Here is a 14,143-nt window from a genome sequence, read left to right on the forward strand (position 1 = left end):
GATGGCTGCCACCGGGTCATAGTGGATTCCCGGCAGAGTGACTTGGAGTGACTGGAACCACAGCCTGCGACACAAAACTTCATTTCCTTTCTCAATGATTGCGTCTGCTGGCCTCTCTCATCATGTCTGGTGTGAGTTTCCATTCTGGCCCACCATGGTATCCTGTTTGATTTGTATATGTATGCGTATGTATGTGTGCATGGGTGAGTATGGGTGTCCATGCACTTGGTATATAGGCCAGAATAGGTATTGGATATCTATCTTTCTTTCTTTCTTTCTTTCTTTCTTTCTTTCTTTCTTTCTTTCTTTCTTTCTTTCTTTCTTTCTTTCTTCCTTCCTTCCTTCCTTCCTTCCTTCCTTTCTTTCTCTGATATTCAAAGAGAAGGTCTCATTTTGTAGCCTTGGTTGGCCTAGAACTTACTATGTAGACTACATGGGCCTCAAACTCCCAACGATCTGCCCCCGCCCCCGTGCCTCTGCCTCCTGTCCTGGGACTGAGTGTCACTGTGCCTACCCTTGGATACCTTTCTCTATTACTTTGCACTATATTTTTGGACGGTCTCTGTGTAAACATAGAGCCCTCTAACCGGCTAGACTGACTGTCTCTGGGGACCTGCCTCTCTCCACTTCCTCCCCTAGGGCTGTGGTTCCAGATGTGTCCCCCATGCCTGGTGTTTACATCGGTGCTGGGTCTGATCTCAGGACCTCATGCTTGCAGCAGGCACCTTCAGGGACTGAGCTACCTCCCAGTCATGATTGTTATCATCATCATCATCATCATCATCATGTAGCTCATATATTTTATAAAGACAAAGTCTTGCTATGTTGTAGCGCAGATCAGCTTCAAACTCAGGACCCTCTGCGTCAGCCTCCCAAACACTGGGGTTCTGGCTGTGCTGCCATGGCTGGGTCTTTTTAATATAATTTAATTACTTAACTAATTAAGGGCTGGAGAGATGGCTCAGTGGTTAAGAGCACATATTGTTCTTGCAGAGGACCTGAGTTTGATTCCCAGCACCCACATCAGGCAGCTCGCAGCTGCCTGAAAACTCCGGCCTCAGAGAACTGACCTCTCTCACCCCTTGGTCACATATACAAACATACACAGTCACATAAATAGATAATAAGATTAAAAAAATTGTTTATTTTTTGAGACTGGGTCTCATCATGTAGCTCTGGCTGTCCTGGAACTCACTATGTAGACCAGGCTGGTCTCGAACTCACAGAGATGCATCTGCCTTTGCCTCCCATGTGCTGTGATTGTGGCTCGGTAGGATCCTTGGCTCACAGTCCCTCTTTGGCAGGCCTCATCTACATCCTGCTCAAGCATCTGGTAGACCGGCACAACCTGTACTTCGCTTACCTCCCGGCCAAGCTGGAGAAGAGGATCCACTTTGCCGCTGTGAACCAGGCCTTGGCTGCTCCCATCCTCTGCCTCTTCTGGCTTTTCTTCTTCTCCTTCCTTCGTCTGGGTAAGGGGCATTCTGTGCTGTGCCCAGTGCCAGGGGCCTCATTTTCCCACATGCCCACCAGCCAGTTGGGTCCCTAACTGCTTTCACAGCACCAGTGTGGATGCTCCTGGGTGAGGGCTGGTTGGTATGGTGTTGACAACCTGGCTACTGAGCTAGGTCAGGTGTGACAGAGCTCCAGAAAATCCCCACGGAGAAGACAGTTCCTGTACCAGTTCTGGGGGCACTGAGTCAGAGGAGATGAGACTCTAAGTCACCCCCAGAGAGCCCTTGTCCTGCCTTGCCCCGGGCTCTAGAGGCTGAGGGGAATCTGTCCCAGCAATCTCACTGTCAATGACCACTTACTTGGTGTCCCAGGGTCCAAAATCTGACTAGGGGTGATTCCAGCCATCACGTGGGTCCTACACCCTGTGTGCTCTTGGCTCTGAGGACACCATTCTGGCTGTTGCAGGGAGGGGCAGTGGTGAAGGCTAGGGAGATATCACCCACAGTTTGAGCACCAGGCCTGGCGCCTTCCTCAACAGAGCAAGCAAGATAGGAAGTCCCCTGCCTCAAGGCTGCGCCTGTGTCCCCAGGTCTGAAGGCCCCCGCCACTCTGTTCACCTTCGTGGTGGTGCTGCTCACCATTCTGGCCTGCCTGCTCTACACCTGCTTTGGATGCTTCAAGCACCTGAGCCCCTGGAACTACAAGGTACCCAGCTGTCTGCCTGCCTCAGGCGGCTCAGGCCAGCCGCGGCTCTCTCTTCTTCCTCCCTCCCCACGTGACTGCAGTACCAGCCTCCTCCAGCTTTTCTTTGGAAGTGGGGTGTGATGATGTGGCTTCCCTCCCCTCTTCCGGGCCCCTGTCCCCCTCCCTCAGTGGAGCTGAGCTGGGAGCCTGGTGCCGGCTGGATCCATTATTCTGCTGGTTACAAGTCTGTTTGTTTGGGGGACCTTAGTTCAGAGAGACCGGTTCTGTTCCTCATTGTGTCTCTGCTGTTGTCCACAGACAGACGAGTCATCAAGTGACAGAGGAAGCGAAGCAGAGGCCCACGTGCCCTCATCATTCACAGTAAGCATCCGTGTTTCTACGTGGTAGCTGCCCTTTGTCACTCCGGTTGTAAGGTCCCATCCAGAGAAGCCACAGGGGTGTGCTGGAATAGTTCTAGCTGAAAACAAATCCCAGGTCAGTTGGCAGGCTAGTTTTGAATTAATGTCAGTTGAAAGGACTCCCTAGTCAGTCAGGATGCTGCACCTGCACACCAGAAGCCGCCTTGGCCACTGAGGCTTGCTCTGCCTGATGGATGCCCATCTTTCTCTGGACCACAGTGCCCCGCCCACTTGCCCTCGCTCAGCCCTACCGCCTGGAGGGTTGGGCCTCTAGTGCGTCTGTATCAGGAGGTCCTGTGGTTGGATGCAGCTTTGTCAGGTTATTCAAGTCTCTGTGTGAGGTCCTCTAACAGCTATGGGAGACCGCAGACTTAGGCCCTTTTGAGTTTAGCAAATGCATAGAGCACCTGTTCTAGAAGGGGGTGCCAGGTTGGAAAAGCCCCTTTCTTCTTTTTCTTCCTGCCTCTGTCCTCCAGGGTGCTACCTCAAGGTAGAGTGTGGCCCTTGGGCCCCAGGTGGTGGATGTGAGGTTAGGATACTGGCTAGCCTCCTCAGTCTTAGTCTTTCCAGCAGCTACCTTCCTGGGGTAAAAGACTACTCTTTTTTTTTTTTTTTTATAGCCAAATTAATTAAAGCAAGCATTTTTATTCATGTACATGGGCTGCCTCCCTCTAAGGTAGGATTTGAGAGGTCAGCATTGGATGTGAGAAGACAAGGCTCAGGGATAGGGGGTTTTCAAATGGGGGATTTGGTGGGCAAAATGGGCAGGGTTATAGGAGCAGAACATAAGCATAACAAGTTAGTCCTAACAACTTCCTGAAAGAAAGACATGGTTGCAGGGTAGGCATAACAAGATAATCATAACACAGGCAGTCTTAACAAGGTAGTAGAAGACTCCTCTTAAGGTCTGTCCTTGGACAAGCCCCTGATAAGTCGGTATTGAGGAGCATAATTACCCAGAGACACGCTTGGCCCTGCCAGCCAGCAAGAAGAGCAGGCTGGGCAGAAGCTGGAGAGCCCTCATTTCCAGCCTGGGCCTGGGAGGATGCCTAGCCGACAGACACATGTCTCTAAAGACAGCCTGGTTCCCAAATAAACTGAGATGGTCAACCAGAGTACAGGAACAGGAAGGAGTGTTTCCTCTGAGAACTAGAGGAAGTCACTTAGTTTCTTCATATGATCATGAGAACTGGGTTGTAAACTGCTTTCCATTTTGCTCTGGCTGCTGAGAAATGCTCAGTTAACTTATTAGGGATCCAGACGCTGTAGCTAGAGTTTTCCTGCCTGGCCCACAGTCAGGACAAATCTCTCTCACCTGCCAGTCCCACAGCCGTCAGACCCAACCAAGTAAACACAGAGACTTATATTGGTTACAAACTGTATGGCCGTGGCAGGCTTCTTGCTAACTGTTCTTACAGCTTAAATTAATCCATTTCTATAAATCTATACCTTGCCACATGGCTCGTGGCTTACCGGCATCTTCACATGCTGTTTCTCATCATGGCGGCTGGCAGTGTCTCTCTGATTCAGCCTTCCACTTCCCAGCTTTATTCTCCTCCTTGTCCCGCCTACACTTCCTGCCTAGCCAATGGCCAATCAGTGTTTTATTTATTGACTAATTAGCAACACATTTGCCATACAGAACATCCCACAGCAAGACGCTCCATGTGAATGCCATTTCTTGCTAATGTATCCACCTGCTGAGAGAAAGAGGGGTAGCCCGGGGCATGACCAGGATGTGGGATGTCAGACCTGCCACCATCTAAGACCTAACTCTTGAATTTGCCAACAGCCCTATGTGCCTCGGATTCTGAATGGTTTGGCCTCAGAGAGGACAGCGCTGTCCCCACAGCAGCAGCAGACCTATGGTGCCATCCGTAACATCAGTGGGACTCTTCCTGGGCAGCTTGTGGCTCAGAATCCTAGCGACAGTGTGGCCTGTGCCTACCAGGAATCCTGAGAGTGGGCAAGCTGCTGGTCTGGCAGGCTCTGGGCACTCAGGAGGCCCGAGGGACAGAAGGGACTGGAACCCAGGCAGGCTCTTGAGTTCTTTCCTGTTTTAAAGCTCCTGTCTTGTGAGAAGAGGGAACCAGTGGGTCATGGGGGCTGGGGCCCTTGGCTGAGGGGATACGGTAGGGCTGCTGTCCCTACGAGCCTTCTGTAGGCTGCCTTTCTGGTTCTAGTGTGGGGAGCACCTGCAGCCCCCTCCCTCGGTGTGGTCACATGAGGATATGCACACTTATCCCCCCATCCACTCAGCGAGGGTACAGCTCTGTAGGTGGGATGATGTCCTTAGTGGTTTGTAGCCAAGATCATGTGTTGGAATTTTGCCCTCAGGCTGATCGGAGTTGGAGACTATGGGCTGATGCAGAGTTGTGTCCAGGAAAGCCCTGGACACTGTTTAGCCTTCTGCAAAGACCAGCGAGCCTGAGACGGAGCTCATGTGGGGTCCTACAATGCTTCCACAGCCCCTTCCAGGGACCAGTGGACAGATGTAGAGACAAGGAAGTATCTTGTCCTGGCTTACAGCAGCAGGGCAGCAGATTCCTGCCCATTGGCTATATAGCCACCTCGGCACCTGCTGGGTCTCTGGGTTTTTGTATCCTGTTGCCCAGAATTCCGTGACTGGGGTCACCCCGCAGTAGGCAGGGACACTGAGAACCATCAATAAAGTACCTGTTGGGCTGGTGGTAAGATCCCACCTCTCATTCGTCTTCCGGGTTAGTGTGTGGCTTTTCATGTCCATGGAGGCTTCATCTAGCTTCTACCTGATGTGTCTGCTCTGTCCAACTTGGGAGGGGCATTGTCAAGGGTACCCTGGGATTATGGGAGGACAGAGTGGCAGGCACAGAGAGAAGAGGGTGCCCCCCCCCCTCATTTCTTCTGTCTTTGGTAGCTCTTTCTTTTTCCAGAGTGGGATCTGGGGTTGGGCCACAGGGGACAGGATGAGGCTGGGTGCCCACATGGAACAGAAGGGGTGTGGCAAGACACATATGGGGATGTGGGACCTAGCAGTCCAAGGTTGAGTGAAGGTGTGGGCCAGGGCAGAGCTGTGTTAAATCAGAAGATAACTACTTGGGCCTGCCTCAGTTCCTTACCACAGACAGGGTCCCTTACCACAGGGACCAGGCAGGATCTGCCATCCCTCTTTCTCAGGTCTGGTGGCCCTTGACTATTAGGGCCGTTTCACGTGAGCTAGCCAGTCAGCCACACTGCCTTTTCCCCATGGGCTTGAGCTTTGTGAGTGTCTGGATGGTGCCAGCACTGCTCTGGGGGCGGTGCTTGGTCGAGGGTGGTGCTGGCCAGTGACTGTTTCCAGCTGCTTTCCCTGTCTTTGCCAGTCTGGACTGATTTCACAGGGCCCAGTAGGCACCAAGCACAAGGGCAGAAGTGTGAGCTCACCTCTGGGAGGAGAGCCCCGTGTGGGTCACAGAAGTGTGAGCTCACCTCTGGGAGGAGAGCCCCGTGTGGGTCACAGAAGTGTGAGCTCACCTCTGGGAGGAGAGCTCTGTGTGGGTTGCTTTGGAATAGAGGATGCCATTTGGTCCAGCTGTGCTTAGAAGTAAAATCATTTGTCACCAAGGCTACCATGCTTAACACAGGTATATAGCATGTCAGGTAAACTTTAGGAAAGATGCATAGGTGTCACAGACAGGTACTGAGGCGAATTTTGCTCCAGAAAAGCTTTATTAGGTGTGTTATGACCTACAAGGGGGTCTTCAAGGGGGGGGGGAGCAAGCCAGAGAGCCTCTGAGGATGTGGGACAAAAGGGGGTTCTTTGCAAGTCGGGGAGGTTCCATGGCGGGAGATCTAGCTTATGTGCTAGGAGTCAGGGGGGCAAGAAGGCACTAGATAAGAGTGAAATCATAATTCAAAGTTGCCTTGGGTCTTGGCAACAGGGGATTATGGGTCTAATGCTTGCCCACAGCCGCACGGTGGAGGGAGAGGACAAACCACTTGTTAGTTCTCTACCCCAGACTACTCCCTCTTCTGCAGGAAAGCATGGCTAGATCTTTCCAGAGCCGGGGCACCTGGTTCTTAAAGTGGCTGTGGGTTTTTTTTTTTTTTTTTTTTTTTTTTTAAGATTTATTTATTTATTATGTATACAGTGTTCTGTCTGCATATACACCTGCAGGCCAGAAGAGGGCACCAGATCTCATTATGGATGGTTGTGAGCCACCTCGTGGTGTCTGGGAATTGAACTCAGGACCTCTGGAAGAGCAGCCAGTGCTCTTAACCTCTGGGCCATCTCTCCAGCCCCGTGGCCATGTGTTTTAAGGTCTGTAACCTAACATGAGGGTGGGGAGAGGTGGAGGAGGTACCCAGGCTCCAGAGCCTGCAGGGCACAAAAACTTCCTTTAGAAAGAGGGCATCTTTCTTAAGGGAGACTGGGGAGACTCCAGAGCTGCTGCCGAGGCTGTAGGTTGATTCCTGAGGGCGTCACTGCCTCTCTGCCAGGGACACGAACTTGCGGATGTCCTGGGCCAAAAGCTTGGGCTCTTCAAAGGCAGCAAAGTGGCCCCCACGCTCCATGTAGGAGTAGGAGATGAGCTTGGGGTACTTGACCTTCACCCACTTTTCTGGAACATGCAGTAGCTCGGAAGGGAAGGCGGAATAGCCGGTGGGCACTAAGACCTTCATCCTGTGAGGAAGAGGAGGGATTTGCTATGGATTCAGGTTGTGGTCCTGTTCTCATGTCCCTAAAGCAGGACTAGAGCCTCAGGGCTGAGAGAGGCCATGTGGAACCTTAATGACAAGGACAGACTCAGGAATCAGTCAGCCATTCTACTGCAGCCTCTGCTTCTACTCACTAAGGACCCTCTCTGCCTGGAAGGACCATGTGACAGGTCACATGAGCCTCTAAATGCCCACTTTGCTAGTCTTGATGTCACCTGAAGGTCTCCATGTGGACCTTGCAGATCCCAGTGCCTCTGTCCCAGCAGACCAGGATCCCGAGAACATCTGATGCCATCACACCTTCTTTGGATTAAAGGCCAAGTGGCTCCCAGGCGGAGCCCCATCCCCAGAGGCCCCCTCCCTGCTCAGCCCGGCTTACCCCTCATGCCTATGGACCATGATGCCCTGGCCCATGTTCTCCTTGTAGAAGCGCTGGGAGGAGACAATGGTTCCTGTTGTCCAGTAGATCATGATGTTGGTCAGCAGATCTTCCAGGGAGAACTTCCTGGGAAAGAGCACAGGCTGTCCAGGCCTATCTGGCCTTCCTCAAATGACTAGTGCCATTTTCTCCCACAGACTCAGGAATCAGTCAGCCATTCCTGGGTCAAGGGCCTGTTTCTGGATGGATAGCTAATTCAGAGTGCCAACCATGGTAGGCAGCAAGCGCCAGGTTCTCCAGCAGCTTTCATTCATGAATTCATCTCTGCCACCTGTCTTCATGAGAAGTAACACCACCCCTGTCTCCCCACCAGGCAGCACCTGAACACCCAGGTGCTCTGAGCCCAGAGGTGCACACCACAGCTCTTACCTCCAACTTCCTCCTGGGCTTTCCAGGTCTCTGCTAGTACTACCTACCCTCCAGTGATCATTCTCCTGCCCCCAGTTCAAGATTCCAGGTTTCTCACAGTAATGAGTTTTCCTCTCTTAGGATCCTAAGGGATTTGAAACTCCTGGCAGCAGGAAGAGGATGGTCTCTGGGGTGTTCCTCAGGAGCCAGCACACAAACTGGCTAGAGGTCATGAACCAAGAGTCAAGGGACTGTGGTGCTAGTCTTGGCCACAGTATTAAAGAGCCCTGGGATGCTGGCAATAGTTTGCCATGCCTGTGTCTCAGTTTGCCCTCTGGTAAAAATAGAATGAGGACACTTGGAAGACATGTAGGGACATCAAAGTCAAGGGCAGTAGAAGAAAACATGGGTCCCTTACTTAGACAGCATGTCAATCAATGTGATGATTTGGATACGAGGTGCCCCACAAAAGGTTCAGAAACCGATCTGAGGTTGGGCTTTGGGGAAGTGATTGGATCCCGAGGGCTCTGACCTCATGAATAGACAACTCTATAGAGGTCTTTCAAATGTGATAGCATTTAGGAGGTGGTAGAAATTGCAGGGGAGTCCTGCCCGCAGCTCTGGGATTGGTGCTTTGTGTCACTGAACAGGGAAAGAAAGGCATAGATAGACCCTGGGGACTGTGGGTCAGAGAAAATCCTGCACCAGGCTTAGGAACAAGACTTAAGCCCTGTGCATGGTGCATCTTCCAGAACTCTGGAGATGGGCTGGCTCCCCAGTCTTTCCCACAGCCCTCTCTTGATTGGCCCCCACAGAATCTAACCTACAGTCTAGTCTGTAGAGGCTCTGGCTGAGAGGTCCTGCTATTCTGCAATAAAGGTTGCTCACTGTCCTGGAGACTCCTTGGCTGTAGGAGGAGCTACTGAGTTCTGAATTCTCTGTGTCACTAACCTGCTGAACTAGACATTTGTCCTGTGGGTGCCTCTACCTCCTCCATCCTCCACACAGGGTCCCCTGATCACAGGTGTAGGACACCTAAGACAGAGGAGCTTGCTGGCCCCCTGTAGAGGGTCTTGATCAGGGATGAATGGTAGGCAGAGAAAGGCAGAGTCTGGGGACTTGCAGCAGGGTGGGGGGTGGGGGGCTCACCTCTCCAGGCCTCCATCCTCCAGTTCACGGTATTCCTGGTTGGTCCAGGTGGAGAACTTTTCTAAGATGTAGGCAGCCAGGCCCACGGGTGAGTCATTCAGAGCACAGCCTGGATGGGATGGAGCAAGGGAGGTACTGAAGTCTGGCCTCAGGGAGTATGACTCCAGGACGGAGGGGTGGGGCTGGATCAGTGTTGTGTCAGGCAGAATCCCTGTCTCCAGCACAGCCCTGCCATGGATCCCACATCTGGAGCCCTTATAACCTCATCTGGTTAATGGGTCCAATCCTCCCCATGATCTCATGGGCTCACTATAAGGCAGTGTCTTTCAAACTGAAGGGCAGATAACTCGGGTTCTTGAGGTCCAAGAGAGAACACACACACACACACACACACACACACACACACACACACACACACACGCCTTATGTGGCACTGAGCCTTGAACCCAGAGCTTCAGATTTGCTAGGCAAGTGCTGTAGAACTCAGCCATTCATCCACCTACAATGCTGTTTCTATAAAGATAAGAATTTGGGTCTCTATATCCTGATACCTAAAGTGAGAACAGGAGATACGGCTTAGTGGTTAAGAGTACTCACTGCTCTTGCAGAAGACCTGGGTTTGGTTCCCAGTATCCACATGGCAGCTCACAACTTCCTGTAGCCCAGTTCAAGGGGGATTAGATGCACTTTTTTGACCTCTGAGGGCTCCTGCCCACATGGTGCTTATAATACGCTCAGGCGCGCGCGCCTGCACACACACACACACACACACACACACACACACACACACACACACACACATAAGAGAGAGAGAGAGAGAGAGAGAGAGAGAGAGAGAGAGAGAGAGAGAGGAGAGAGAGAGAAAGAAAGGAAGGAAAGGAAAGGAAAAGAAAGATCTGAAAGTACTTAAGAGGAAAATCAATGGTAAACATTGGCACATGGCTGAGATAAAACACATTCCAGCAATCAATACTGCAGGGCACTGGGGTGGAGCTCAGTGATACGATACCTGCTGAATATGTATGAGGCTCTTCATTGAACCAACCAAACAAAAACAAAATAATATACCCCAAACAAGCAAAACAGGCAAAAGCCCCAGACCAAACCAAAACACAAGGTTTCCACCATAGCGTATCTGGAATGCTGTGTTGCCATAGGAACTGTGAGGCGCTCAGAAATGGGTCCAACAATTCTCGGGTGTTTTTAAGTGGACTAGGGGATCATCCAGAGGGCCCTTACCAGTCCTCCAGTCCTTTAGGGCAGTGGTTCTCAACCTTCTTAATGCTGCCACCCCTTAATACAGTTCCTCATGCTGTGGTGACCCCCAACCATAAAATTATTTTCGTGGCTACTTCATAAGTGTAATTTTGCTACCATTACTAATCATAATGTAATTTTTTTTTTTTTTGGAGAGAGAGGTTTGCCAAGGGGCCGCAACCCACAGGCTGAGAACTCTGCTGCTTTGAGGGTCTCAGCTACCTTTGATATTGAGTCACTTCATGGCTCATTAAATTACAGAAAAGCCAGGGCAGTGCAGATGACCCTAGTCTGCAGAGACGGACAAACGCATCTTCCTAGTGATCTTTGCTTATCACTCTGCAGATGAGCTCTGCATTCATTAAAACACTGGTTTGTAAGCCAGGCAGCGGGGGTGCACGCCTTTAATCCCAGCACTCGGGAGGCAGAGGCAGGTGGATCTCTGAGTTCGAGGCCAGCCTGGTCTACAGAGTGAGTTCCCAGGACAGCCAGGGCTACACAAAGAAACTTTGTCTTGAAAAAACAAAAATGAAAGAAAGAAAATTGGTTTGTGCTCCTATCTGCCTTTGCTGCTGTTAACATTTTACTGGTTTCCCATGAATAAATGAGTTAAGTGTGCTGGGACCTGCTCACTTGATTCTGGTTAGGAAACTTTGAGCTTTTCAGATTTCAAAGCAAGCTGTCCATAGAACCTGGGGACAGGAATGGTGGCTAGCTCCCCTCTCAGACTTGGCTGAGACTTTTAGTCCCTGGGGTACTCCAGAGCTGCTGAGCCTTCTGCCGTGAGTCCTCCTTCCCTGTACTCCTTGGAGAGGACTGAAAATCAGGCTGTGGATGAGCAATCTAAGCCCCGAGAGCACACGATGAGTTAAGTTAGGGAGGTGTTTAGATTAGCCATGGAATTTGGAAAGCGTGTGGAACCGTGGGTACTCCCCTCCATAGAGAATGCAGTCTCTGTTCTGAGGCCCTTACTAGGGCCTCTTGGTCTGTGCACAGTGTTCCTGGGGGGACCAGTTTCCCTCAGGGTTTGCCTCTCATGAGTATGCTTACCCACGGTGTCTGGCTTGGTGGCCTGGATGTGTAGGTAGCCACTCTCCCTCACGATGCTGTAGAAAGCCTTCTCCTTGAAGGGGTACAACAGCTCGATATCCCTCTCAGTGTAGCCAAGAAATCTCCCGAAACGCCGGCCCAGGAGAGGGGTCAGGGTGTAGATATTTTTTGTAATGAAAGCTACGTTCAAGTGCAGGCCTTTCACGTGGCTGTGGGCAGAGAAATGGGCACAGGTGATTTTGGCTGCTATGAAGGACATGGAGAGGAGATGGAGGAGGGCAGGGACAGGCCATGGAACTGAAGAGCACAAGCCAGCCTCCTTCAGCAGTCTGTTCCACTGGAAATCCATGGGCTTGGAGGTGAGGGACAGGAAAGGACAGTTTCTAGAGAGTTCTGGTCAGGGCTATTTTGGAGTCTGCCAACCATGAAGGTCTATCAGGTGTGTCCAGCCTACAACCCATGGACCACATCTGTACCAGGAAAGGTATGAGTGCCACTCAGTACATTGTGGTGATATTGGATTGTAGTGTTGGAAGGTTGGACATCCATGGATGTCGCCTGTATCTCTGCTAACTGCTTTGCCTGGGTGCCTGGCCAAGGGTCACCACTCTTGTGTTACCCCAGGAGGAGGGTGTCAGTGTATGTCATTCTCAGGTATTGGTGGGAGGGGAACTCCCTCTTCTGCACTGGGTCACCATGGAGGGCTTGGCTGAGAGAGAGAGAGAGCTCTAAGTCTCCCTCCGAAGGGGCCTGGCGTGAACAGCCCTGTGCTCTGTGTAGACGCTGTACACACTCAGATACCGGTGAGGCTGGGCCATGCCTGCACGACTTCACCGACTCACTTGGGAACCATCTGGGCCATGTTGGTGCAGATGAGGGACCCCCAGTCCCCGCCTTGAATGTAGAATTTCTGGAAGCCCAGCCGCGACATCAGCTTGTAGAAGATCCTGGCAGTGGCCACCGTATTGAAGCCTGAGTGTGAAGGGGACAGACAGGGGATTCATGAGGACGCTTTTGAAGCACTCAGGTGCCCAGGAAGTGCCCCAGACCTGCCTCCCTCCAAGCTGAGGAAACAGAGGCCCACAGAAGGACAGAAGGAATCTTAGAGCTGCAAGGAAGTGCCCCCTCACAGGGAAAGAGAGTGAGAGCTGCCTTTCTCAGGGTAGGGCATGATTCAATAGCTACTACTCTGCCAGGCAAGAAAGGTATGCGCAGAGCTTGGCTAGCCTCTGCAGATTCAGGCCACTCTGTACAGGGGCTTTAGTAGCCATGCTGGCCTAGAGCAGGGCATGGCTTAGGTATGGAGCTGCCCCTGAGTGGTAAATGTGAGAGTCTAGGCCTGAGCCGAGGCAGCCACATCTGTCCCTTTGACTCATGTCCTTAAAGAACTGGCCATGTAGAACCTACAATGTCCCTCAGATTCTCTTTCCCAACTGTCTAGCCACCCTGCTTCATCTTAGAATGAGAACGTGGTGGCATCTTGGCCATACGAGGCACAGTCTGGGATGTACCACCCTCCCTGTACCTTTCTTGCTGGATGCCTCTGAGAAGCCATAGCCAGGAATGGAGGGACAGATGACTTCAAACACGTGCTCGTCACTCAGGCCGTGGGTCTTGGGGTCAGTCAGCAGTGGGATGATCTTGTAAAACTCATAGAAGGAGCCGGGCCAGCCATGCACCATCAGCAAGGGCTTTGGGGTGCGGCCTGAGGGCAGCTGGGGAGGCTTCACATGGATGAAGTGGATGTCCAGCCCTGGGGACAGAGCAGTCAGGGTGAGGGACAGAGCACAGTCAAGGTGAGGGGAGGAGGGTCCTGCTGTAGTGGAGGCTGAGGTCCTGGGGAATCTTGTTCCCTGTGTGCCATTCCTGGGAGAGAATAAGTGCCGTGCCCTTGGTGTCCCCAAGGAACCCATGACAGTAATAACAAGTCTCACTGTTGGGTGCTTACAGTGTGCTCTGGCCATGAGCAAGTCCTCGATGACCTCCCAGTCACACTAGAGTGTTCTCTCTGGAGGGCAGAGCTGGACTGGGAACATTGCCTGGCTTACAGCAGGGCTCCATAGACACTTGTTCACTGAGAACACATCAGGGCTGGGAGAGGCCCGTATACCCAGCAACCAGGGGTAGTCTTCCACAGAGCACTGCAGTACGATCTCGTGAAGGGACTGTCATCCGTGTGCTCATCTAACACACAGAAGAGTTCACTGGTAGATGCTGAGAGCAAATCACCGTGTCATATCTGTGGTATGATCCAGTTTTTGCAAAAGTTGGGCTAAGATTAATCATCGAACCAGGTGTCAGAGCTTGAAGGAAAGAGGGACCTGGGAAGGTCCATTATGAGGCAGGAGGATGGCGGCAAATATGAAGCAGGAGCCTTCTCGGACCAAACTTACGCTGGAGAACACCGGAAGGGAGTCTAGCTGGAGACTTGTTGCACCTGGGCACTGAGGTCACCAAATAGCATTGTGGATGGTGCAGAGAACCCAAACCCAGGCCCAGCAGAACCCATCCTGCAAGCACCCGACCCAGCAGAACCCATCCTGTAAGCCCCAGGCCCAGCACAGGCTGCCAGTCCTGCTAGATCACACAGGACTGTCTTAATGGGTTGCTGTCCAAGGTGAACTCAAGGCTGGAACTGTCCTCTTGGAGCGTTTGTACCCTGAGG

At 51.9% G+C, this 14,143-nt stretch overlaps 2 protein-coding genes across 8 annotated transcripts in view; one reads left to right on the forward strand and one right to left on the reverse strand.

The window, feature by feature from the left end:
* The window catches only part of Tmem63a (transmembrane protein 63A), a 38,237-nt gene extending 32,965 nt beyond the window's left edge, over window positions 1-5,272 (forward strand). For all 4 annotated transcript variants that reach the window (XM_052737815.1, XM_052737816.1, XM_052737820.1 and 1 more), the window contains exons 20-23: window positions 1,305-1,472; window positions 2,045-2,160; window positions 2,458-2,520; window positions 4,351-5,272. In XM_052737815.1, coding sequence (XP_052593775.1) covers window positions 1,305-1,472; window positions 2,045-2,160; window positions 2,458-2,520; window positions 4,351-4,518 — 515 coding nt within the window. In that variant the 3' untranslated portion in view covers window positions 4,519-5,272. The remainder of the gene's footprint in view (window positions 1-1,304; window positions 1,473-2,044; window positions 2,161-2,457; window positions 2,521-4,350) is intronic.
* A 126-nt stretch (window positions 5,273-5,398) lies between these two features.
* LOC128110071 (epoxide hydrolase 1-like) overlaps window positions 5,399-14,143 on the reverse strand; it is a 28,849-nt gene continuing 20,104 nt past the window's right edge. For all 4 annotated transcript variants that reach the window (XM_052737824.1, XM_052737823.1, XM_052737822.1 and 1 more), the window contains 6 exons: window positions 13,004-13,231; window positions 12,321-12,450; window positions 11,479-11,687; window positions 9,172-9,280; window positions 7,615-7,740; window positions 5,399-7,200 (listed from right to left, as the gene is read on the reverse strand). In XM_052737824.1, coding sequence (XP_052593784.1) covers window positions 6,999-7,200; window positions 7,615-7,740; window positions 9,172-9,280; window positions 11,479-11,687; window positions 12,321-12,450; window positions 13,004-13,231 — 1,004 coding nt within the window. In that variant the 3' untranslated portion in view covers window positions 5,399-6,998. The remainder of the gene's footprint in view (window positions 7,201-7,614; window positions 7,741-9,171; window positions 9,281-11,478; window positions 11,688-12,320; window positions 12,451-13,003; window positions 13,232-14,143) is intronic.

Source organism: Peromyscus californicus, unplaced genomic scaffold, assembly GCF_007827085.1.
Source record: "Peromyscus californicus insignis strain IS unplaced genomic scaffold, ASM782708v3 Scaffold_14__1_contigs__length_90479793_seg_2, whole genome shotgun sequence".
Classification (NCBI taxonomy): domain Eukaryota; kingdom Metazoa; phylum Chordata; class Mammalia; order Rodentia; family Cricetidae; genus Peromyscus; species Peromyscus californicus.